This window comes from Sminthopsis crassicaudata, chromosome 2 (genome assembly GCF_048593235.1).
Source record: "Sminthopsis crassicaudata isolate SCR6 chromosome 2, ASM4859323v1, whole genome shotgun sequence".
Lineage (NCBI taxonomy): Eukaryota > Metazoa > Chordata > Mammalia > Dasyuromorphia > Dasyuridae > Sminthopsis > Sminthopsis crassicaudata.
Genome location: NC_133618.1, coordinates 682,914,893 through 682,940,958, shown reverse-complemented (window position 1 = coordinate 682,940,958; position 26,066 = coordinate 682,914,893). Strand labels below are relative to the sequence as shown.

The 26,066-nt window shown below is 52.8% G+C and overlaps 1 protein-coding gene across 4 annotated transcripts in view; it reads right to left on the bottom strand.

Moving 5' to 3' along the window:
* The window catches only part of ADGRA1 (adhesion G protein-coupled receptor A1), a 223,240-nt gene that overhangs the window by 6,201 nt on the left and 190,973 nt on the right, over nucleotides 1-26,066 (bottom strand). For all 4 annotated transcript variants that reach the window (XM_074297219.1, XM_074297221.1, XM_074297220.1 and 1 more), the window contains one exon: nucleotides 3,610-3,708. In XM_074297219.1, coding sequence (XP_074153320.1) covers nucleotides 3,610-3,708 — 99 coding nt within the window. The remainder of the gene's footprint in view (nucleotides 1-3,609; nucleotides 3,709-26,066) is intronic.

Sequence of the window (26,066 nt, the reverse complement as noted above, 5' to 3'; positions counted from 1 at the left end):
CCTTTGCAGAACTTGTCTCAACGCCCCTCCCTTGCAGGACCTAGCTCCACTGGTTCCAGGTCTTCTACTTGTTGGCTTCTGGCCTCTGGGTTTTTGTGTGTTGTCTTTTTTCTCTTCTTCATAATGTCCCAATGCACCCCAGTCTCTAAAACTGTCTAAGAGGAGAATGGACCGCTTAGGATGGCCCCCGAGATGCAATTCTTCTTTGAAAACTAAGTGTAAGCAGAGAATACATTTCTAACCTAAGTGCAGATCTCATCTGGCTCCTCTGCCCATTTAAATGTGCTGTTCTCCTTCCATCTGCGCCCGTCACCATGTCTTCGCTTGTTCCTGGAAGGGACTTTCCTCTGTTCAAGCGCCCCCTTCTTTCTTCCAAGGACCGATTGCAGTCCCTGCCCTGGGCAGAATCTGCCCACGTGCCTGCTCTCACTGGGTGTCCCTGACTGCTCTGGTAGGAGGGGCTTCTTTGCCTCTCAGCTCCTAGATGTCCCCCAGGGGCTGTTTGGTCACTCAGGGATCTCAGGCCCCAGGGATGAGCTGGGGAAGCTCCTAATAAATGACTGGGGACTTGGTTATCTGAAGTCATCTGGAGACCACTTGGTGGTTTTGTTGGGGAGGGGATGGGTCTGACAGCTCCATGAACCTGCCCTCCGGGAAATCGGCCCAGAGGAGCCTGGGGAAGCACGCCAGAGTGTCTGTGATAAAGTGGGGTCATTCGGAGATCGGAGGCAGGACCCCGAGTCTGGGGACGGGCTGCTCTCTTCAGTCATTTCTCTTCCAGCCACTCTAAAGACCACGGTTAAGCCTCAACCCCCCATGAGGCTAGAAACGGCACAGAATCAGTGACTATTCCCAGAGATGTACCAAGGAGGCTCATGGGATCAAAGTGTGTGTGTTGTGTTGTGGGTGAATGTGTGCATTGTGCATATATTGTGTTGTATATGAATGTTGTATTTGTGTGAATGTGCACGTGTGTTGTGTAAGGAGAGTGCTGTATGTATATGTGCATTGTGTGCATATGTGCATTGTGTGCATGAGTGCTGTGTGCATGTGGTGTGTATACGTGCATTATGTAAGTGTGCATAAGTGTGTGCATGTGCATATAAACATGTACCATGTGTACAGTGTTCTGTATGATTGAGCATGTGTGCATTCATGTGTATGTGTATTGTAAACAACAGGTGTGCACACATTATGTTGTGTGGATGTGTTATATACATGAGTTTATATGCACGACTGTGGTGTGTTTATTGTGTGAGCAAGCATGCTTGTGTGTGTGAGCATGTGTGTGAGCATGTGTATGTGTGTGAGCGTGTGTGTGTGAGCGCGTGTGTGTGAGCGTGTGTGTGAGCGCGTGTGTGAGCGCGTGTGTGTGAGCGTGTGTGTGTGTGAGTGTGTGTGAGCGTGTGTGTGTGAGCGTGTGTGTGTGAGCGCGTGTGTGTGTGAGTGTGTGAGTGTGTGTGAGTGTGTGTATGTGTGTGAGCGCGTGTGTGTGTGAGCGCGTGTGTGTGAGCGCGTGTGTGTGTGAGCGCGTGTGTGTGTGAGTATGTGTGTGTGAGTGTGTGTATGTGTGTGAGCGTGTGTGTGTGTGAGCGTGTGTGAGCGTGTGTGTGAGCGCGTGTGTGAGTGTGCGCGAGTGTGTGTGAGCGCGTGTATGTGTGTGCGCGTGTATGTGTGTGTGAGCGCGTGTGTGAGTGTGTGTGAGCGCGTGTGTGTGCGCGCGTGTGTGTGAGCGTGTGTGTGAGCGCGTGTGTGTGTGTGAGCGTGTGTGTGAGTGTGTGTGAGTGTGTGTGAGCGTGTGTGTGCGCGAGTGTGTGTGAGTGTGTGTGTGAGCGCGTGTATGTGTGCGCCCGTGTATGTGTGTGTGTGCGTGTGTGTGAGCGTGTGTGTGTGAGCGTGTATGTGTGTGTGTGAGCGCGTGTATGTGTGTGAGCGCGTGTATGTGTGTGAGCACGTGTGTGTGAGCGCGTGTGTGTGTGAGCGCGTGTGTGAGCGCGTGTGTGTGAGCGTGTGTGTGTGCGTGTGTGTGAGCGCGTGTGTGAGTGCGTGTGTGAGCACGTGTGTGAGTGTGTGTGAGCGTGTGTGTGCGCGAGTGTGTGTGAGTGTGTGTGTGAGCGCGTGTATGTGTGTGAGCGTGTGTGTGTGAGCGCGTGTGTGTGAGCGTGTGTGTGAGCGTGTGTGTGTGAGCGCGTGTGTGTGAGCGCGTGTGTGTGAGCGCGTGTGTGTGAGCGCGTGTGTGAGCACGTGTGTGTGAGCGTGTGTGTGAGCATGTGTGTGAGCATGTGTATGCGTGTGAGCGTGTGTGTGTGAGCGCGTGTGTGTGAGCGCGTGTGTGTGAGCGTGTGTGTGAGCGCGTGTGTGTGAGCGCGTGTGTGTGAGCGCGTGTGTGAGCGCGTGTGTGTGAGCGTGTGTGTGTGAGCGTGTGTGAGCGTGTGTGTGAGCGTGTGTGTGTGAGCGTGTGTGTGTGTGAGCGTGTGTGTGAGCGTGTGTGTGTGAGCGTGTGTGTGTGTGAGTGTGTGAGTGTGTGTGAGTGTGTGTATGTGTGTGAGCGCGTGTGTGTGTGAGCGCGTGTGTGTGAGCGCGTGTGTGTGTGAGCGCGTGTGTGTGTGAGTATGTGTGTGTGAGTGTGTGTATGTGTGTGAGCGTGTGTGTGTGTGAGCGTGTGTGAGCGTGTGTGTGAGCGCGTGTGTGAGTGTGCGCGAGTGTGTGTGAGCGTGTGTATGTGTGTGCGCGTGTATGTGTGTGTGAGCGCGTGTGTGAGTGTGTGTGAGCGCGTGTGTGTGCGCGCGTGTGTGTGAGCGTGTGTGTGAGCGCGTGTGTGTGTGTGAGCGTGTGTGTGAGTGTGTGTGAGCGTGTGTGTGAGTGTGTGTGAGCGTGTGTGTGCGCGAGTGTGTGTGAGTGTGTGTGTGCGCGTGTATGTGTGCGCCCGTGTATGTGTGTGTGTGCGTGTGTGTGAGCGTGTGTGTGTGAGCGTGTATGTGTGTGTGTGAGCGCGTGTATGTGTGTGAGCGCGTGTGTGTGAGCGCGTGTGTGTGAGCGTGTGTGTGTGCGTGTGTGTGAGCGCGTGTGTGAGTGCGTGTGTGAGTGTGTGTGTGAGCACGTGTGTGAGTGTGTGTGAGCGTGTGTGTGCGCGAGTGTGTGTGAGTGTGTGTGCGTGTGTGTGAGCGCGTGTGTGTGAGCGCGTGTGTGTGTGTGAGTGTGTGTATGTGCACCCCCAGGCACCCCTGAGGCCGGAGCCAGGCTCTCGCCCCTCCCCTCCTGGGCTCTGGTGGGAGGCCACATGCTTCCCCAGGAGTGGGAGCCCCGTTGGAGCGGCTGACTCTCAGCAGCACCACGGACAGCGTCAGCGGGCGGACAGCGAGAGCTGGGAGAGGGCATCGCGGACAGGGTCAGCGGATGCACCACAGACACCCCGCGCCCTCCGAGCCCCGGGGCCAGGGGAGGGTCAGCACAGGCGCGGGATCCCAGCGCTGGGAGGACCAGAGCGCGCTTCGAGTCCCGGTTTCCCGCCTCGGCCCGGAGCGGCCTTTTTCTGTGGGACAGGGTGGAAGCCCGGGTTGGAAGGGTCTCACAGGGCGCCCGGAAGCCCCGCCGGGATGCCATACTTACTAGGGGGCGCCGTCGCTGTCCGGCCCGTAATTTTTGATGTTGGTCGCGGCCGTAATTCCGCAGATGATCAAAGGGACTCCACCGCTAATCAGGTAAAACCTGCCGGGAGAGAAAGGGCACATTTACTGGGGGGCCAGGGAGCCCTTTTCTGAGCACGGCCACAGGTTTGCCAGGCAGCTCTCCCTTGGAGCTCACAGCCGAGGCCCGCGTGAATGGCTGCCTCAGGAGCATGAATCCCCCCAGACGCCAGGGGCTGCAGGGGAGGCGGGAGGGGCTTTCCTGGGAGCCTCGGCTTTTCTTCAGGGACTTGTGGGGAGCTCAGGGAATGGCCCCAAGGGTGGGGGTGGGGAGGGTCCCAGGGCAGGAGTATGTGTGCCAGGGGGTTTGCTCACACGTGTGTCAATCCCACAGGATCACGCCCTTTAAAACACTACAGAAACACTGGTCCCTACCAGTAGTTGTAGAAAACTCCCAAAGCGAGGCACGTGATCGGAAAAACACCGACTAGTCGGACCCCAGCCAGCCACAGCCCCGGCTCCCCAGGCAGAGAACGACTCCGGTGTGGAGAGAGCCTGGTAAGGCCTGGCTGGGGGGTGGGGGTGGCGCAGCATCATCCCAGACAGTCTCCCTTCCTCCCTTTCCCTCTGCCGAGAGGTGAGGGCCAACAGTGAAGGGGAACCCGAGCTTTTAATGAGCCTGAGGGACCAGATCCAGCCCGAGGGCACAGGGGATTCTCCCAAGCCCCTGGCAGGGACTCCCGGAGCTGTGGAGATGGGACGTCCAGGAAACCGCCTCCACCACAGCGTTTACAGCGGCCTTAAATCAGTGACCGCCTGAGGATGCTCCGGGGTAGAAACTGGAGCAAGAAGTGACTTTCAGTTTGAGGAAACTGGAGGGCCCCGAGAGCTCCAGGGCGATGGGCTGGAAACCGGAGGGCCCCGAGAGCTCCAGGGCGATGGGCTGGAAACCGGAGGGCCCCGAGAGCTCCAGGGCGATGGGCTGGCTCAGAAAGTGGTGGATCCCCACACTGCAGATCCACAGCAAGGACCATGACCTTCTCAAGGCTGCTCTGAACTCCCCTCCCCCCTGACATGCTGTCATCCCCTGGGGAGCAGAAGGAGGGCCTGGAGGGTGATCGGTCAGACAGCCGTGGGCTTCCCCTGCAGTCTTTGGCCCCCAGATCTTCCAGGAAGACGTTGCGGCTGCAGAGAGAACTGGGCTCAGCCATTCTGATCAGAAAAGGAGACTGAGGCAGAGGTGTTGCTTTCCCATTCACTTAGTCAATGACTCACTGACTCATTCATTCATTCATTCATTCAGTTTTACAGTCCAGAGAGCTTGTCTCAGAGCCAGGGAGAACCCAGCCCAGATGCTGGCTCTGACATCTGGAGGCTGCTGTGTGCTAGCAGGAAGTACGGCCCAGCCCTGTTCTTCTCCTCCTGGGCGGGCCCCAGGGCAGGGGGGTGTGGACCCCTCAGGGGACCTGAGCATTCAGCGGCACTAGATGGGAAGGGAGAGCAGGGCGGGATGAGAGCAGGTGGCCCCGGAGACTCTCCTGAATCTTTGGGGGAGCGACCCAGTATTGCTATAGCCATTTCCTCAGCTCTCCTTGTGGACGAGATGGAGGACAGATGACAGGGAGAAGGTGAATGGCCGAGGGACAGTCATTGTTTGCTCTCTCTTGGAGGGAAGTCTCCGGTGGGGGGGCCAAAGGACTCCCATAAGTGCGGAGGATGCCCCCAGTGTCCCGAGGAGGGCGGACTCAAGTTCGTGGCCCAGGAAGAGTAGTTGGTGAAAGGAAATGTTTAACCGGAAGAAGCTCAGAGAGGAGGAGGGACAGGAAAACTGCCTTCAGAATACCCAGAAGGCCTTTGTGTAGACTGGGTCAGGCTGGTTCTGCTGGAGCCCAGAGCTGGGTTTCCCACATAGGGGAATCCTTTCCCACAGAGCTGACCCGGAGTGGACGGACAACAAGCTAACACACCCTGAGGACGCGCCGATGTGGCGCTTCAGCTTTGGGAAGGACCAGCTCGGGAGGGAAGCTCAGAGGCTCTGGGACATCTGGCTGGGATCAAGAAGACCTTGGGCTTGCCTTGGGCCGCTCATAGTCTCGAGCTTGAAGACTCAGAGACCACTTGTTCCGGCTGCTGCATTTTACAGGGAAGGAAACTGAGGAATTTGAAGGCAGGTCGTGAGGTTCGGTCCCCGCCCCCTCCAGAGCTCTGCTGCCTGGTGTCCTTGGCTCAGTCCCAGCCCGGCCGCTGACCCGCTCGCAGTCTTCCTTATGGAGGCTGCTGGTCACTGATCACACTGGGGAGACGTCATGAGTGACTCCATTTCCGTCCTTGCTCTTAATTATCTCCATACCCGAGTCCCAGAAACCTGGGGCTGCCTTGTCCTCCTTACCCTGGGGGGGTAAATGTCACTGAGCCCCCGTGTCCCTGCCCTGAAGCTGGATGTGCCCACCAGGGCCTGCGCCTCTGAAGTCGCTCCAGGGGGTGCCCTCGAGCACGGTGTGCCCAGGAGGGGTCGCAGGAGAATCAGGGAGAACTGAAGCTTGCCTTGATGCGTGTTGCCCGTCCGTGAGGAGCCCCTCAGCTCTGGAGGACGGATTCACCGGGCCCTCCCTGCCTGTTACTCATGACAAGCGAACCGGAAGCAGGGAGACCCAATAGCAGCCCCCACCTCCCTGGGTCATTGAGAGGATGAAGTGAGATCTTTACCAAGTGCTTTGCAAACCTCGAAGTTCAGCATAAATGCCTCGTCCTCCTCATTATTAGCCTCCCTCCCTCAGCAGCTTCGAGTCTCTGGTCCCCACAGCCTCGAGCCGTGCTGGAGAACACCGGGGCAAGTTCTCTACCTGCTTGTGATGGGGGGGTCTGAAAAATGGGAAGCTCTGGCTTCGCGTGCCACATCGAACCCGGTCAGCTAGGGGACAACGGGCAAGCCCGTTTCCTGTGTTAGAGGGGCGCCCCCAGCTCCATTTCTTCCTGGCCCAGAATGCTTCAGAGAAAGCCTTGTGCCCCCCAGGCCAGACCTCAGCGCCACCTGCAGTTGGTACCCGAATTTGTGTTCGTTTCCCCAAGACTCACGGATCTGCTTTTCTCCCAGGAAAGCACTGAGCACACATGACTGTCCACGGGCCCAATCCTGCGCACAACACAGATCCCACAGCTTTCAGAAAGCTCTCCAAGCCCTCCGGAAGCTGCCCGGGGCCTGGTGTCCCCATGCCCATTATATGCCCGCAGAAACTGAGACTGGAGCAGTTACAATCGTCAGGTCTGGTGACTCATCATTCTTCCGGTCACCAATTTGTCATGAGTCACCAGGATCTGTGGATGACTAAAGCCGGAGCCGGGAATAATGGGCTGAGATTTTTCTGTGATAAACAGAGACGGCTTCACCTTGAGAACATGAATCTGAATTTGGGTGTCGGACACAGAGTCGCTGGAACAGGCTGTGACTTGGGAAAGGGCTGGCAAAGCAGCTTGGAGCAGGGGGGGGGAAGGGAGGGTGGGCACTGGCGGTTACTCAGAGGGAGGGGAACTGCTCCCCCTCCCCGAGTCACACAGTGAGGATGCTGAGCCCAGGAGCTCCATCAACTCTCCTCTCTAGTGACGCTGGGCTGGGCACTGGCCCAGCTTGCCCGTCTCCTACACACCCTGAAGGCATAAAAGCCAAGGTGAGCCGGCTGGCTCCCTGCCTCCCTGCCTCCCTCCCTCCCTCCTCCCTCTTTTCCTTCCTCCCTCCCTCCTTCCCTTCCTCCCTCCTTCCTTCCCTTCCTCCTTCCTTCCTTCCTTCCTTCCTTCCTTCCTTCCTTCCTTCCTTCCTTCCTTCCTTCCTTCCTTCCTTCCTTCCTTCCTTCCTTCCCTCCTTCCTTCCTTCCTTCCTTCCTTCCTTCCTTCCTTCCTTCCTTCCTTCTTTCCTTCCTTCCTTCCTCCCTCCCTCCCTCCCTCTCTCCCTTCCTTCTTCCCTTCCTTCCACTCCTCTTCCTTGGACAATGCTTATTTCTTTATTCAAACGGGCTTGCTAAGGATGAAGAGAAGGAGGCTCAGGAGGTGGAGCCCCACATCCCTAGGACTATCTTCTCAGATCCCCCTCAGTGCCCCGACTCCTCAGCTCCTTCTCTCTAAAAATAAGGGGGTCTAGACCCATGGTCCTGGAGGCCACGATCCTGGCTGCTCAGGGTGTGTGCTGAGGGGTCATCCTTGAGAGACGGGCAGGGCCAATCTATCCTCTGACAGACAGAGGAGCTGCCAGTGCCCACAGGAGGCCCAGATAAATATCCCTGTGAGATACTTAGGAAAGTAATTATATTTGAACATTTTATTGATTTGATTTGATTTTTTTGGGTCTGTGTTCTCCTATAAAACCACGTGAGAAAGAAAAACATTTTTGGAAAACCAACAGTGTAGAACACATTGAGGTCTATAACTCCCACTGCTCTACTGAGGGAAGAAGGACACAAGCATTTATTACTCTGTGCCGGGTACTGTGCCAAGTACTTTACAAACATGACCTCCTTTGACCCTCAGAACAAGCTTGGGAGGCCGGTGCCATTATTATCCCTTTTACCTTTTGTATTATCCCTTTTACTCTCTTTTGCAGATGAGGAAGCTGAGGCAGACATAAGAGAAGTGATTTCCCCAGAGATAGCACTGTCTTAAGCTGGACTCAAGGCATGGTCCTTCCCAAAGAAATCTAGCCCATAAATCTCAAGATATCTGTGAGGTTCCAGTGATCCAAACTCATTTTCCTTTGGGAAGATACCCACAGGTGGTGCTCTATGTGGACAGAGAGAAGAGGAAGAAAGGGAAGGGAAAGAGCCACAAAGCAAGGAACAAGAAGGAAGGAACGGGTAGGAAGGAAGGAAGAAAAGGAGGGAGTAGGGGAGGAAGGAAGGAAGGAAAGGAGGAGGGATGGAGGAAGGAAGGAAGGAAGGAGGAAGAAGGAAGGAAAGGAGGAGGGATGGAGGAAGGAAGGAAGGAAGGAGGAAGAAGGAAGGAAAGGAGGAGGGATGGAGGAAGGAAGGAAGGAAGGAGGAAGAAGGAAGGAAAGGAGGAGTAGGGGAAGAAGGAAGGAAGGAAGGAAAGGAGGAGGGATGGAGGAAGGAAGGAAGGAGGAAAGAAGGAAGGAAGGAGGAAGAAGGAAGGAAAGGAGGAGTAGGGGAAGAAGGAAGGAAGGAAAGGAGGAGGGATGGAGGAAGGAAGGAGGAAGGAAGGAAGGAAGGAAGAAAGGAAGGAAGGAAGGAAGGAAGGAAGGAAGGAAGGAGGAAGAAGGAAGGAAAGGAGGAGAAGGGGAGGAAGGAAGGAAGGAAAGGAGGAGGGATGGAGGAAGGAAGGAGTTGTCCAACTGGCCCTGATGGTTCAAGAGCAAATGTAAATAGCAATTGTGGCTTTTTTGGCCCCAAGCCCTGAGGTCTCTCCCTCCTAAAATGATTGTTTTTAACTAGGTAGGACACGGTTCTCTGCCTCCTTTCTTCCCAAGTAGGTTAGCTTAAGAGGCCAAGGCTCCCACTGCCTCAGGGGCATCTCCAGTCCTCTGAGCTGGCGATTTTGCAGGCCCTCCCTCGCTTGCAGATCCTGGAGTCACGGATCTTTTCAAGACTGAAGGTTGGATTTGAACTCAGGCCTTCCTGACCCCAGAGCCGGCCCTCTGGGCACTGGCACTCCCTAGAGCCTCCACCTTCCAGGACCATGACTGGTTATCTGGATAAGGGGGGCCATGCTCTGCCCAGCTTGGGGTCTCCCCAGGAATGACCTGTACAGCCCAGCTCATCCTCACAGCTTGGGAGATGACTGGGAGGCAGAGGGACACAAGGCCGGCCCAGCTTCCTGCTGGCTCCCTCCTGGAGGAGTTCTGCCCAACTTTCCTCCAAGGGGCACCCCCTGCTTGCCTGGGCTCTTGCAGTTCTGGGGAGTGGATTCCCAGGTGAGAGGGGCCCCCAGTGGGGGACGAGAGACCCCATGGACCTCCGACAATGGGCGCTAGCTCCTCAGGGAGATCCATGGGCCCAACCGCCCACACAGGAAAGGCTGTGCTGGAGGCGGACGGAACCAGCAGATGCCGAGGTAAGCTGGGCCCAGAGTATGAGCCCCAAGACATTCTTCTCCATTCTGCAAATCGTCAATGTCGCGACATTCCCAAGAACCTAGACTGCGGGCGACGCAAAGGGGACCAAGGGATGCATCGTGGGGGTGGCTCGACGGCAGCATGGCGCCCATGGCAATGTGCCCCACGAAGGTGACATCGCTTGGACCATTTGGAAGGGTGGTGGGCCTGCCACGAAGGGGGGCAGCCCCCACGCTGCCCTCTTGTCACTGGGATGGTCCCAGATGTGGGGTGGAGGGAGCCCTGAAACAGGTCAGAAAGAAGTTCTAATCCGCACCTGTGGCGGCCTGTCCATTGGTGCCCTTCCCGGTGAGCACCACATCGCCCAGGGAAACATGGAGAATGCAGTTCGTTTCTATGTGTCGAGGTTTTTAATAACCAGAAAGCCGTCCCTTTCTGGCATCGCGCTCCCTCCCTCCCTCTGCACTTCCCTCCCTCCCTTCTTTCCTCTGTCTCTAAATTTGTCTGTCTTTTTGCCTGGGTCACTGTCTCCTCTCTGCTCTTCCTCTCTTTTTCTCCCTACCTCTTCCTCTGTCTGCCTTCTCTCTGTCTCTGCCTCTGTCTGGTTGTCTTTCTGCCTGTCGACCCCCGTGTAGTTTCTCTACCTCTGTCTTCATCTCTTTCTCCCTCACCATCTCTCCCTTAGTCTGTCTCTGTCCCTTTGTTTCTCTCTTTCTGCCCTCCCCCGCCCCCGGCTGTCTGGATCTTTGAGTCCTTGCCTCTGTCTCTCTACCTCTGTCTCTGCCTCTGTCTCTCTGTCTCTGTCTCTGCCTCTGTCTCTCTGTCTCTCTCTGTCTCTGCCTCTGTCTCTCTGTCTCTCTCTGTCTCTGCCTCTGTCTCTCTGTCTCTGCCTCTGCCTCTAGCTCTCTCTCTCTGTCTCTGCCTCTAGCTCTCTGTCTCTGTCTCTGCCTCTAGCTCTCTGTCTCTCTCTGTCTCTGCCTCTGTCTCTGCATCTAGCTCTCTGTCTCTCTCTGTCTCTGCCTCTGTCTCTGCATCTATCTCTCTGTCTCTCTCTGTCTCTGCCTCTGTCTCTCTGTCTCTGCCTCTGCCTCTAGCTCTCTGTCTCTCTCTGTCTCTCTCTGTCTCTCTCTGTCTCTCTCTGTCTCTGCCTCTAGCTCTCTGTCTCTCTCTGTCTCTGCCTCTGTCTCTCTGTCTCTCTCTGTCTCTGCCTCTGTCTCTCTGTCTCTCTCTGTCTCTGCCTCTGTCTCTCTGTCTCTGCCTCTGCCTCTAGCTCTCTCTCTCTGTCTCTGTCTCTGCCTCTAGCTCTCTGTCTCTGTCTTTGCCTCTAGCTCTCTGTCTCTGTCTCTGCCTCTGTCTCTCTGTCTCTCTCTGTCTCTGCCTCTGTCTCTCTGTCTCTGCCTCTGCCTCTAGCTCTCTCTCTCTGTCTCTGTCTCTGCCTCTAGCTCTCTGTCTCTGTCTCTGCCTCTAGCTCTCTGTCTCTGTCTCTGCCTCTAGCTCTCTGTCTCTCTCTGTCTCTGCCTCTGTCTCTGCATCTAGCTCTCTGTCTCTCTCTGTCTCTGCCTCTGTCTCTGCATCTAGCTCTCTGTCTCTCTCTGTCTCTGCCTCTGTCTCTCTGTCTCTGCCTCTGCCTCTAGCTCTCTCTCTCTGTCTCTGTCTCTGCCTCTAGCTCTCTGTCTCTGTCTCTGCCTCTAGCTCTCTGTCTCTCTCTGTCTCTGCCTCTGTCTCTGCATCTAGCTCTCTGTCTCTCTCTGTCTCTGCCTCTGTCTCTCTGTCTCTGCCTCTGCCTCTAGCTCTCTGTCTCTCTCTGTCTCTCTCTGTCTCTCTCTGTCTCTCTCTGTCTCTGCCTCTAGCTCTCTGTCTCTCTCTGTCTCTGCCTCTGTCTCTCTGTCTCTCTCTGTCTCTGCCTCTGTCTCTCTGTCTCTCTCTGTCTCTGCCTCTGTCTCTCTGTCTCTGCCTCTGCCTCTAGCTCTCTGTCTCTCTCTGTCTCTCTCTGTCTCTGCCTCTGTCTCTGCATCTAGCTCTCTGTCTCTGCCTCTGTCTCTGCCTCTGTCTCTCTGCCTCTGTCTCTCTGTCTCTGTCTCTGCCTCTAGCTCTCTGTCTCTCTCTGTCTCTCTCTGTCTCTCTCTGTCTCTCTCTGTCTCTGCCTCTAGCTCTCTGTCTCTCTCTGTCTCTGCCTCTAGCTCTCTGTCTCTCTCTGTCTCTGCCTCTGTCTCTGCATCTAGCTCTCTGTCTCTCTCTGTCTCTGCCTCTGTCTCTCTGTCTCTCTCTGTCTCTGCCTCTGTCTCTCTGTCTCTCTCTGTCTCTCTGTCTCTGCCTCTGTCTCTAGCTCTCTGTCTCTCTCTGTCTCTCTCTGTCTCTCTCTGTCTCTGCCTCTGTCTCTGCATCTAGCTCTCTGTCTCTGCCTCTGTCTCTGCCTCTGTCTCTCTGCCTCTGTCTCTCTGTCTCTGTCTCTGCCTCTAGCTCTCTGTCTCTCTCTGTCTCTCTCCCTCCCTCCCTTGTTTGTCTCTCTGCCTCTGAGTCCTTTCAGTTTGGCTTTTTAACCAAACGACTCTTCCTGTGGTAACATGCCTTGGACATCACAAGGAAAGGTTGAGGGTAAAGGAAGGTGAAGGAAGCTGCAGCCAGCCGGCCGTGCCGAAGGGATGTATGTTTCCTAGGCAACCAGTTCTCCTTGTCTTCCAGCAGGTGGGGAAAGCAGCAGCCAGAGGGGGGGGGAGGGAGGTCTCTGGGAGCTGCCAACCTGAGGCTGCAGAGCAGGTGAATCCCTCGCAGGTGGCCGCTGACCTTGTCTGGGCTGACGCTGGGCACAGCAGGGCCCAAAGTGGCCACTAATGTTGCTGGCCGAGTCTGATTGTCCATCCACATCTTGTCCACAGGAGGAGCGCTCGGGGCTTTCGAGAGGTGACCGGGAGAGCAGCAAAGAGCCCTGGGAAGCCTTTGATCTACTCCCACCCCCTCCTTTCCCAAAGGACAGGCAGGCTCAGAGTGGGGAGAGATGCATTGAAGGAAGCCCCAGACTTCCCACTCCCATCCAGAACTGTGCCCTCCCCCGCACGGTCCTGAGGAAAGCATCAGTGACAGGGTCAAAACACCTGGACTCGCTCCCAAGCTCTGCTGCTGAGCGCGAGGTCAGGGGCTTCTGGTCCTTTAGCTCTGGAATCTCAGTTTCCTCGCTGGTAAAAAGAGGGCAGGGGATTCTTGCTCTAACTGGCTGGTTGGGCTGTCACTATTAGGAGGAAAGGTCTCCTGCTACAACAATGGCATCACTGGCCGTGTCCATCCTTAATGGGAGCTCACGTCTCTCCCCTTTGCCACCTCTGACCTTCAAATGCTCACACGTGCACAGAAGCACATGCACATACGTGTGCATGCACACACGCACCTCTGAGGGCTCACCTGACCGCCCAGAGCCTCTGCGTGAGCCACAATTTAAGCCACGGTACCCAGGAGGGACACAGCTGCTGCTACGGCAATGACCCGAGTCACAGAAAACCATATAACAGCAGGTCCGAAGCCGGGCAGGCGCTGGTTTAGCAGTCGTGTCCAGCTCCCCACGCTGGTAGGTGGTCCATTTGAGCTTCTATATGACTGCACCACCCCTAAAGACCACCAGGGACCTGTGGGCCTGCCTGCCTCGGAGTAATGGGATGGACGTACTAAAGAGTGATTTTTCTGCCTGGCTCAGGACACTCCTTCCCTGGCCAGCTAGCCCTGATTCGGAGGAAAACACCACGTGGTCTCCTGGGGGCCTGAAAACAGCTCCGTGACTAAATCCTTAGATTCTCAGGGGAGAGAGGAAAGTGACCTTGCCCAAAGAATGAGCCGAATCTCCAGACCCAAGGGGACTCGGGGTTGTCTCTGGCAGAGTCTTAGGGTAAATCTGGGACTAAACAAAAGGAGCATTGTAAAGTTGGGCTAGAGAAGTGATATCTGCAGTAACAACAAGAACAAGATCAATCCCAACCAAGCCCAGTCCAGCATTAACCAAACATGGTGCCCCTCACACAGCTGAAAGATGAACACTTCCTTGTCAAAGGGACCATCTTAGGTCCCAGCCCGCAGACGTACTTTTGGAACAATCCCATCACGCTGGAAGAAGCCCACATAGTACCAAATGCAGCCCAGGATGGCTCAGCTTTGGATGGAGCCTCTGAAACGGCCAAGATCCAAGAACAGAATCAAAAGACCCGCCATGGGTGACATCTGCAAGGACTTGAGCACCCAACACTCTAGACTGACAAAGGAGCATCCAACAGATGCCTGAATCACGTGGATGCTTTACGGCAAAGGGGCCATTTAGGAGGGTGATTCAGGCCTAATTCATCCCCACCAGAAAATGCTAGAAAGGAGCTCAGACTCATTTGTCAATGCAGCCAATGTAAAAAAAGACAGAAACGGAGCAACACATCATTGCAGGGTGTAAGAATGCCCAGCGAGACAGGACCTAGCAGATAGACTCTCACCCCTACCCTTCATGGACTGACAGCAGAGAAATCCCCATTTTACAAGTATAGACTCCAAAATTTCCTTGAGAATTCAACTAATCAGCTAGAGTGGCAGCAGGGCATGGCCACAGTCAAAACTATTGCCCATAATCCCTTGAACTTAATTTAGAGCCATAAAAACTTGAGAACGATGTTTCTATGGGGGATCCTGCCCCACCAAATACTCATCACCGCTAAGTTGGATGGGAGGAAGACTCTTCCTACTTTGGAGTCCTGACAGAGGAAAACCAGATCACTTGGGGACAAGAAGAGACCACCCTCACTGTCCTGTCTACTCCAGTGAGTGACTCCAGCCTCTGGGAGCTCTCCCCGTCTGTCAGCAATGGCTTTCAGTTTACTCCAGGAGTGTATAAATGACTGGATACAGATAATTATGACTTCATCTGGGAGCAACAATGGCCAGTTGGAGACGCTTTGACTTAAACTAAGCTGATTCAGAATGCCCGACCTTGACCAGATGAAACTAGATTGAGCTGGTTTTCCCAACACAGAAAGTTCTTCTTATTGTGTTCTGGTTTTTAGAGCCCACACATTTTATCACTCTGTATTTTGTTGAGATTTTAATCCCGTGGCTCTTAAAGAATGGATAAGACTCCAAGGAAAAATCTACAAGTTTTATTTCATTGACAAAGACACTATAGTTACTACTGGTTTGGGAAAATAAAACAATTCAAGTATTTTTCAAGTCCACATGGAAACAAAAATTGGAGGAGGAAAAAACCTACTAAAAGCTCTCGAACTCTTGCCACCAAACAGCCAAAAGAATCCTCAGAAAGAAAGCAAAGACCTGCCGAGGGACCTGGCTGGGAGGCAGCTGGAGGAACAGTAACAAGACTTTGTAAAAAAAAAAAAGCAGCCATTAGCCAATGGTGTGGGAAAGCCATCCTAACCCAATTTGTCTGGTGGGCAAGATCAGACAAAAGCTAGGGCACCTAAGACGAGGAAAATAGTTTTTATCGATGAACTTGATGTTTTCATTCCTGGTTAGATCAGAAGTCCAGGGAGCCCCTGAGATCTAGGTCTCTTCATCGCCCCTGAAAATGCTTGGAGGATGGTTTGTTACATGCAATGACTTCTCATCAAAAGAGTGCTGGGTGTGGACACGTTCACACGTACACACGTGGATACTTTGTTCTTCAGTCAGGTCTCAGTCTTCATCATCCCAATTGGGATTTCTCGGGCAGGGATACAGAGGTGCTTCGCTATTTCCTCTCCAGCCCATCTTACAGATAAAACACTGAGGCAAACAGGGGGGAAGTGATTCAGCCAGGATCCCACAGCTACTAAGTGTCTGAGGTGGGATTTGAATTCAGGAAGATCAGTCTTTCCAACTCCAGGACCAGCATTCTACAGAGTGCATCACTCTACTGCCCCTATACATAGATATAAATGCTGATTTACAAAAATATAGGGTTGTTCCATAATTATAGAAGCTCCCAAAAGGGATGGAACATCGTCACCTCAGTTAAAAATGACATAAGGGATGGAGACAAATTTGTCTCGGTGTCCTGGAAAATTGCAGATTTACATCCCACTGAATACCTAAGGACCAAACTTAAGGCTACATGTAGAAAAGTGGACTTTGTCAAAGGCCCCCAATATCTAAGATGCTAAAAGCGTGCTTTCTTGATGAGTTAAAGAAAATGCACCCAAACTGGCCAAGTCAGTGGCGAGTCATCTTCAAAATGATTGCTGCAAAGGGAGTAAAAAAAACCACCCATTAAAAGTTTTTTTAAAAAGATGTAAAAAGTTTTCTAGTCTGTTGCATAAGTCAGTGAATCTAGTGAGGTGACTGTCCCAGTTAATTTGTACCCCGCTGTAATGCTTTTGTTCAACCCCACAAAGCCATTCTTGAATGTGCCCACACAAGAGTCCAGAGGACATGGCTATAAAGGAATAACAGGGTAGGGATTTGTCCCAAGACCAATTTTATCCGAACATCCTTGAAAGGGATGAACAGAATGAGATGAGAACGAGGAGAAAAGCTGCCTCACGTATGATCCTCCTGGCCACCTACGAAGCCGGCTCCAGAGGAATCGTTATTTCTGCTTTCTAGATCCTGAAATTCAGGCCCCGACGGAGCCCAGGATGCGCCAGGCTCTGGAGCCCCACTTTTAGGATTTCTGCCTAGCACTGACCGGACGCTAGTCTTCCTCCCTCTTAGACTGGAGATCATTCAGTCCATCTCCTTTTTCCAGAGAAGGAAACCGAGACTCGGAGGAGACATCAGTGCATAGATCACAGAGCCGCAGTTACCTCGGAAGCCATCTGGTCCAACCCCTTCTTTCCTTATAGATCAATTAAATGATCAGCAGGTATATCTAAAGAGGCTCCCATGTAGCGGGTACTCTGCTGGGTACTGTGGTCAGCGGGCAAAGAAGGAACCGATCCTGACTTCCAAGGAGCCGGCATTCTTAGGGGGAGGCAGTCCATCCACGTGAAAATGAAAGGGTCGTAAATACAAATGTGGGAGGAGGAGGAGGAAGAGGAAGAGGAGGAGGAGGAGGAGGAGGAGGAGGAGGAGGAGGAGGAGGAAGAGGAAGAGGAGGAGGAGGAGGAGGAGGAGGAGAAGGAGGAGGAGGAGGAGGAGGAGGAGGAGGAGAAGGAGGAGGAGGAGGAGAAGGAGGAGGAGGAGGAGGAGGAGGAGGAGGAGGAGGAGGAGGAGGAGGAGGAGGAGGAGGCGGCGGCATCTAGGGTAAGGTGGATGTTACAATCCCAGGAACCTGGCAGGGGTGTTTGGGGCAGAAATAGAGGAGGCTGGAAGAGGTAAAGCTTTGGGGAAAGGAAAATGTTTCCTTCTGGATGTGCGAAGTTTCCCAGGCTGCTCCAGGGGCATCCGGTCTGACCCGTCCAGCTGGACACTGGCACTGCAGGAACAAAACGGAGGGGAGAGTCTGGAGCTGCAAACAAGGATCTGGGAGGTGTCTGTGGGGGGCGGTGATCACAAATCCCGTGGGATCTAGAAAGAGGAGGAATAGAGAAGAGAAAAGGGCAGAGCTGGGGCTGCCCGGGGGAGGGGCGTGATGTGGAGACTGAGGAGGGGCAGGGGGAGGTGAACCAGAGAGCACGTCTGAGGAGAGGCAGGGAGGAACAGGCTCAAATGCTCCAGAGACATGGGGGGATTAGGACAGAGAAAAGAGCATCAGATCTGGCAACTAACAGTTTGCCCTGCAGAGCACTTTAAGGTTTGAAAAGCACTTTATGAACATTTTCTTATTTTATGCCCACAACAGCCCGGGAGGTGAGTGCTGTTGTTATCCCCGTTTTATGGGAAAGGGAACAGAAGCGGAGGACTCCATGGCTGGTCCAGGATCATTCAGCTAGGAAGTGTCTGAGATTGGTCTTCCGGACGCAACTTCAGTGTGCTACCCACTGAGCCATCTGACTGCCTGATAAAGGGATCCAAGCTATGGTTTAATTAAGGGACTAGAGGCTCCTTCTGGAGGTGATCCCTCTGTGGCCGAGGCTCTTCCCCAGAAAGCTCTTCAGCTTGGAGATCAGGAGAGCCAGGTCCAGCTGAATCCCACACTGAGGAGGATGGCAGAAGACCCAGAAGACCGAACAGGGGGGCCAGCCCCTTCCGACCTAGAACCGACCCTGGGCTGGCACACGAGGGGAAGGGCATCTCAGCGCCAAGAACAGCCCCAGGAAACAGCCAAGCTAGAAGCGGAAGCGAGCTCGGGAGCCATCCAGATTCTGCTCTGTGCCCTTCCCAGCCGCGGCCTGAGGGAGCTCGTGCTCAGTCCCAGCGTCCCCTGCTGCAGACTCCCCCTGGGGCAGAGCTGACGGCCAGCACAGGTGCTTCTGGGCTAGGTCTGGGTCATAATGGTGGTGATACAGGCAGGGGCTCTCCGGCAGACAAGTGGGGCCGGCCTTCCAGGCCAGAAAATGAGACTTCCGGGTAGCGCGGGGCCAGGAGCAGAGCTGGGCGGGGGGAGGCGGATGTAAGTAAGCAGGGATGGTACATGTTTCACTGATCAGACGGTCACGGGTAAATTACTTTACAGGGAAACGGGCTGGCAAGTCAGTGACATCATAAAGTGACCTGCAGTCAATCGTGAAGAAGATAGCGAGCCTGAGGAGGAAAGGGGCCCCAGAGTCCCCCTGGAAGGGGCGGCAGAGGGCGTGTAGCCTGGGCAAGATGCTGCGCCCGTTTAGGGAAATCTGTGGGCAGAGCCAGAGGCTTCTGGGGATCCACACAGGCAGGACTGCCTGGTTTGGGGCCTTAGCCCGAAGCCCGGGGGGCCACGCCAGGCAGGGCTTCTGGGGCAGGGTCTGCCACAGCTGAGGGAGAGATTCAGGGGAGAAAAGCAGATCTGGGGAGCAAGCACCAGGTGCAGCGGCCGCTGTCCAGGGTGGGGCTGGGCGCCCCGGCTGCAGCTTCCTCCGGTGCTCGTCTCCTAAATGACACCTGCCGGTCTCCGGAAGGAAAGACTCAGGGCGGGAGCACGGCCGGGCTTGGGGCGGTGAGCAGCTGCTGAGCAGCGGGCAGGGCAGGGCATCAGAGGAGACGCAGCATCCAGGGGGCAGAGCCGGCGGCCTGGGGAGGTCTGGATCCCCGTGCAAGGAGTGGACTCCACCAGGAGCCTGGAGACTTCAGGGAAAAGGCTTCAGCCCCAGCACAGGCACAAGGTGAGGGGACGCCTCCGGCCTGCACATTTCCCCAAGCACCGTCAGGCGTCCAGAATACAGTGGAGCAGAGCAGCTTCAGGTTCCTGACTTGCCATTATGATAGCTTCATTCTGTAGCAGGTGGAGAGAGGGAGGGAGCCCCATCTTCCCGGGTGCCGTGTCCCTGGAGGGCTCCCCTTCCCCACCTCTTCTCCTGGCTCCCGTCTGACCCCAGCTCCCGACCAGCTTCTGCAGGAAGCGTCACACTTGGAGCGGGGGTGCTGAGCTGCATATGGGGGCCTCGTGAAGACTCCTCCTCTAGGTAGAAGACTCTGGGAGGCAGAGGCCGAAGCAGCCTCGGTTCTGACCCTGGCCCCTGTGGGACTGTGGGCAAGACCCTTCATCTGTGAACATCAGTTTCCATAGGCGTGAAAATCATCCTAAAAACACTCAGCTCTCGCTCCTGCCTCACGGAATGGCCCCCAGGTGTCTGGCGCTCAGCTGGGGGACCCCAGGATTCCCCTTCCTCAGTCTGTGCACACAGGAGCGACTTTGCTTGGCCAGAGTTCTCTCCCAGCTCAGCTGTCCTGAGTGTGGGCTGCGGCCCTCCTCCCCCTTCTAGCTCTACTCCAGCCCCAAACCAAACTGAAACACATCCAAACAGCCCACGCCAACAAAACAGGGAACCCCAGCAGACTTCCCAATCCTCACAAACAGCTTGGGGGCACTTTATTAGAAAGGGCAAAACCGATCGCCGAATTAGGACTTAATTACATGGAGCTAAATCGGGAATTAGCCCCTAAGCACCCATAAAATATCACCAAGAAGGCCCATTTGCCTTGGTAGTGGAACGCCTTTGGCTGACTAAGGTACCAGAAGGCCGGGAGATTTCTGTTTTTTCTAGCTTCAACTTTTTTTAGGTTGAGGAAAGAAGAAAGGAAAAAAATCAGCCGGCTGACTTCAAGAGCCATCCTGCTGCACCTGATCCCAGCTTCATCCTCTGCGACATCTCTCCCCTGGCCAGAGGAATTCGGTAGCCTCGCTAACCCCCTTCCCCTGACCTAACAAACATCCAGGTTCAAGGTGTTCTGGGGAATCACAACCACTCAAAACAATCAGGGGAGCCCCCACCCATGAGTTGACTTGTATAAGCCTGTCAGGTGATACTGTTCACAGAAAAGGCATTTAAAGAAATGACCCAGACACTGATGCATTGTTGGTGGAACTGCGAATACATCCAGCCATTCTGGAGAACGCTTTGGAACTCTGCTCAAAAAGTGATCAAACTGTGCATCCCCTTTGACCCAGCAGTGTCACTACTGGGCTTCTATCCCAAAGATCTTAAAGAAGGGAAAGGGACCCGTATGTGCCAGAATGTTTGTGGCAGCCCTTTTTGTAGTGGCCAGAAACTGGAAACTGAATAGATGTCCGTCATGGAGAGTGGCTGAATAAATTGTGGTATATGAAGGTTATGGAATATTATTGTTCTGTAAGAAATGACCAGGAGGAGGATTTCAGAGAGGCCTGGAGAGACTGACACGCACTGATGCTGAGTGAGATGAGCAGAACCAGGAGATCATCATATACTTCTACAAAGCTACATGAGGATCAATTCTGATGGACGCGGCCTCTTCAACAATGAGATGAACCAAATCTGTTCCAATAGAGCAGTGATGAACTGAACCAGCCACACCCAGCGAGAGAACTCTGGGAGATGAGTGTGAACCACTCCATAGAATTCCCAATCCCTCTGTTTTTGTCCGCCGGCATTTCTGATTTCCTTCACGGCCTAGTTGTGCACTGTTTCAAAGTCCGTTTCTTTTTGAACAGCAAAATAACTGTTTGGACATGTAGACATATATTGTATTTAACTTATACTTTAACATATTGAACACGTGTTGGTCAACCTGCCATCTGGGGGGTGTGGGGGGAAGGAGGGGAAACGTTGGAACAAAAGGTTTGGCAATTGTCAATGCTGTAAAATCACCCATGCATATATCTGGTAAATAAAAAGCTAATAAAAATAATAATTTTTTTTAAAATTAAAAAAAGAAATGACTCAGAAAGAAAGCAATTGAATGTTGTTTCCCCCTCCCCCATAAGCCTAGTCTCCCACAACTACACATACCACACCAGTGGGAAGAATAGACACATGCATGGTGGGTATAGGTGGGAAAATGGGTAAGAAGATACACATGTGGAGGGTGACATGCCCCCGGTGCTGCAGGATCACTGACTGCTGGCTCCCTCCAAGGCCATCATTTTGTTGCTCCTGTGAGTCTGGTATCCTTGGAAATCCATTTTGCCCTGGGCAACCCCCTGGGTGTTGGCTTTGAAGCTTCAGCTTCTGAACATCAGCCACCCTCGTTAACTGGTGGGACCCCTTTCCATAAGAGGAAGAATGGGGTCTGAAATTTCCCTTTAGACCCAAGAGCCCATAATCTCTTCTCAAGTTGGGCAGCCCCTCTAACCGGCTTCCTCCTGACCTGACCAGGTATCCCAGTTTTAAAGTATTCCACTCATCTCTTTCAGAGATTCCGATCCTTTGCAGACTAGTCACAAATGTGAGAAAAAATGTTTCTCTTTTATATTTAATAACTAATTATTGTATTAGGACCAAGATTTCCCCCCTTTTTCTACTTATTTATCCAGAAACCAAGTGGGAGAAACATCTTAGGTCTGTACCTAGGCCAAGAACCAATTAGACACCAAAAGTCGTTGGAAGTTTGGGATAATGAGTGTGTTCCTGTTCATTGTGTTTGCTCAGACAGATCCTGGAAAAATGTGGATTCTCTCTGTTATTAAGAGGGGTGAGGGGCAGCTAGGTAGGCACAGTGGAGAGAGCACTGGCTCTGAAGTCAGGAGGATCTGAGTTCAAATCTGGCCTCAGACACTCCCTAGCTGTGTGACCCTGGGCAAACACTTAACCCCAATTGCCTCAGCAAATCGATGTCTTTTTAACCAATATTTGAGTGACCCACATTACATTCCCCAAGAGAGCCTGCCTCCTATCTGATTAACCAGTCAGTGCATCCCTCAGGAACACCTTCCCTTCAGAGAGTATATAACCTGTGACCCCACTGGCATTAGGGGTCATGGTCTAAGAGAGAGGCCAAATGATCCTTTTATTAACAACTTACTGGATTTGATTAGGGGCAGCTAGGGGGCGCAGTGGATAGAGCGCCAGCCCTGAATTCAGGAGGACCCGAGTTCAAATGTGGTCTCAGACACTTAACACTTCCTGGCTGTGTGACCCTGGGCGAGTCACTTAACCCCAGCCCCAGGAAAAAAAAATAAAATGATTAAAGTCTCCAGAAACCATGTCTCACTCGAGCCTTTGTTAAACATCACATTAGATTACAAGAAGACGCTCGGCTCCTTTTTCGCTCGGCTCCCGCTCTATCAAAAGAGGAATTTGTTCATTCCAAAGTCCCATCTGTGGGTGACTCTTCTCTCCAGAAGGGGAGTCTTTCCTTTCAGGGGTTGATTTTTTGGGGGTGCAATTTTTTGTGACGCAGACTAGCCAGGCAGCTAAGTAGACAGCAGAATTATTTCTTCAGCCTTGGAACTATTAATCCCTCTTTCTCATCAGGAACATTATCTCTGCCTCAGCATCTATTTGACTTAAAGTTGGAAATGTCTTTTAATTCCCACCAGTTCTGGTCTGCCAAACCGGAAACTCATTTAAAAAGACTGGCTGACTTAGAAACACCTCGAAAGGTTATCTGCATCTAACACTGGGTGTGTTATGGAAGGGATTTGGGGGGACCCCGAGGCCTTCTCCAGCACTGACTGTAACTTTCTCCCTTCATTTTGTGGGCACTGAATGGACAGGTGCTACTGTCTTTGGATCCCTCTCAGGTGACTTCTCAATTTGGCAGCAACCTCCTCCTTACCCTAGGCTAAACCTCTTTGAGGCTACCTTTGCTCAATGCTCGACAAGTCTTCAGAGAACCACTTGAACACCCAGGAGTGGGTATTTCTGGCTGTTCAGACAGAAGCAGGGCTTTTGAAAGATCTGGGGGCAAGGGGTCCCAGATGTTCATGGCCTGTCTGTACCACTTTGGAGCCTTCATACACCAGTCATAGCATTTAACAGCAGAAGGGAGCTCAGAAGGTATCTGGACCACTGTCTCATTTTGGAGCAAAGGAAACTGAGCCCCCACAGCCAAGGAGGAGCAGAGACAGGCCTCCTGTCTGCCAGCCCAGCTGCCCTGCTTCTCTCAGATGTGCCCTGAACACTGGGGCCCTCCCACAGTGCACCTAGGGGACTTTGGGTGAGCCAGAGTTAGCCTCCTTCAGAATCTGGCTTCAAGAAGTCAGGGAAACTGGAGACTGGCCAATAGGCGATCAGTAGAAGGCAATCCTCTGACATCTAGGTGGAGGGGGTGGGCAGAGGGTTTTCTCCTGCTTTAGAGAAAGGTCTCAGCTATTGTTATCCCTAGTCTTGTGGACAAGAAAACAAAATGACGTGAATGGACAAGAAGGTGATGCGATGAGTGACAGTGGAGTCCACAATCCAGGCCAGCTCTGTGCTCTGCTTTCCACTGACCAATATGGAATCAGTAGCATTATCTCCAGCCAAAGGCCTTGTATTTAGGAAGCTTCCCTTAACATTAGCTTATCAAGATCCTCTGGGTCATGGATCACGCATGGGAAGTGAGCTTTACTAGAGAAATTTGGCAAAGATAAAGATGCAGGTTCTGCTATAGTTCTGGTCACCTTTCCCTGAGAAGATATATATGGAGTAACAATCTGGATGCCATTTTTATTCTCTTTCTATGAAGTGGGAAAATTTCCAGTCAGTTCTGGCACAATCTGGCCCCAAATAGATTCTCAAGCTGGCTGTAATATCATAGACAAACAGCCCTGAAGAATCTTTCTGGTGACAGAAAAGACAATTGCAGCTGAGACCCAACAGAAAACAGAAACAGTCCCACAATTCTCTGAAACCTTTGCCAAGAACAGGGAAATTCCAGGCCAACAGTAGCAATGGATGCTTCTACAGAACACTTCTGACAGATGTCCTTTTAATGAGGAGAAAGGAAATCCCATTGTTGTGATAAGGAACATAAATATATCTGGATGGCCTTCATGCTTGTGTGAAAGGGAAGATGAAGTTTTGTTTTTTTTAAAATCCAAGGAATATTACATAATGTGTTCAGGACCAATTTAAAGGGATAGAAAAATGATTTGTTTTCAGTTAGAAATTCAAGTTACATTCAGAGAACTATCTTAAAAATGAGAAAGTGCTAAGAGATGTGGCTGAATAGTCCAACACAGAAAAAAGTCACAAAACCAGGCAGGGACAAACTCCCACAAAACACCAGAACAGGCAGTACCTGGAGTTAGAGGAGACCAAAAAGAACTCGGAGAAATCCCCGCCTCAAGAGCTAGGCCCAAACCCGCCAGAATGACGCCTTTGACGATGTTATGGAAGTCTGTAGGTCAGGATACAGCAAATATGCAAATAGGCCCCATGCCTCCTCTGTGGGCACTGCCCTTGGCTCTAAAAATGTGTGGTTAAGAAGATCAGGTCAGGGATGTGGCACACAGACCTCATGAGGGTGTTCAGAAGGGCAGCAATTTCCAGAAAAGGGAAGAACCAGATTCAGCTATTCCTGATGACCCATTAGGAAACATCCTTGGTTCTCCTCACCTTTCTGAGGGACTCAGGAGCAGGAAGACGGAGACCACGTGCAATGGCTTCTCATTGCCCCTCACCAGGCCCTCGTTCCTCTATTTCTAAGGAACCACTCATTGACCTATTGTTGCTCGTCCTTCGTGCTCAAAGAGGAACATGACATCAGGGAGGTGATGAGTGAACTGGATTGGAGCGAGGGAGGGATAGGTAAGGTCACCAGCCTCACTTTCCCCTCCAGAACCATCTGGGTCCAGTGACCAGAGAGAGATCAGGACGACTGAAGATAACCCGGATGCAGTGGGAGACCTGGGCCTTTGTAAGCTGAGGTCTTCAACAGGTCTCAGTTTGACTGGGTCCACGCCCATTCACTGATTAAGACTAGGTAAGAAATGAGGCAGAGTGTGGTTCTTTTAACTAAATTGAAAAAAAAAAAACAATCCAAGAGGGGAAGACTGTCAGGGTTTCTGACCATATTTACAGTCATTCTGAGCCAATCAGGACCCAAACAATGACTAAATTGGCCAGTTGGTGAGAGTCTGAGTGATTTGAGGTTAAGGTGGTAACCTAAGGAGACTTCCAGCAGTGGGGTCAGCAAGGAACAGAGTGAGGGGGCTGCTATTGCTAAGACCCCACCTGTAAAGGAAAGGAAGCAAAAGTCACAAGGCAGAAATGGGAACAGTCCCACTGGAATGCTGTAATTCAGTTCAATGAACATTTAATCCTCTGCCTTCAAGTAGCTTACATTCTCCTGGGGGCAACAACATACAGAGGCATAAATATCAAGAAAGGCAAAGTGCTAGCTTAATGTGGAGGGCATGAAGGGCAGCATCTGGAGAGCAGAGGGAGCCCCTAAAGGGGAGGGGAGGGCCACAGTCAGCCTGTGATGCAAGAAGATGCCTGGCAGTTTGTGAGGATGGATGGGAGAAGGGAGAGTCTGGAAATAGCTGCTATGGAAATTTTCCAGATTCTGACTGAAAGGAGCTCAGGGTGTGGACCAGGGAGCTTGGATCATATTGGAACCAGAGAAGGAAGAACTGAGTATTACAATTACTAACAAATCCACTTAAAATCACCCCAAGACAAAGCTAGCCATTTGGAAGTGTGTAGTCCCTATTATTCTCCCAGAGACTGCTCAAGGCCATGAGATAGCAAGAGAAGGAGGCAGACGAGAGAGGGTTCATGGGAGGGACTGCCCAGGTATATGTAAATCCCACAGTGACGAATGGCGGCAGCCTGGTTTGGGCCAAGCTTAGCAGGGGTCGGTTGGGAGTGATGACCCTGCATGGCTGGACATACAGTTAGGTGGCCCTAAGCAGAAGCGCAGCTCAGTATGGATGCCGGCTAGACTTCAAGAAGTCCCTCTGCACTGGGCACCTCCCCAGGAAAACACTCTCTCCCTCAGTTAAAATGACCTTGTGGCTTCTAACCCAGTCATGTAACAAGCATTTATTAAGTGCTTTCTGTATAGCAGACACTATTGCAGGAGTATAAGAAAGGCTACACAGGGTCCCCACATACAGGGCAAGATGTGAAAGGCCTGGGAAAGGAAGGAGAAAGAAGGAAACTCTCAGCTGTTTCACTGAATCCTGCCAACCAAGGGGCTGGATGAGGGGACTCCGAAGTTCC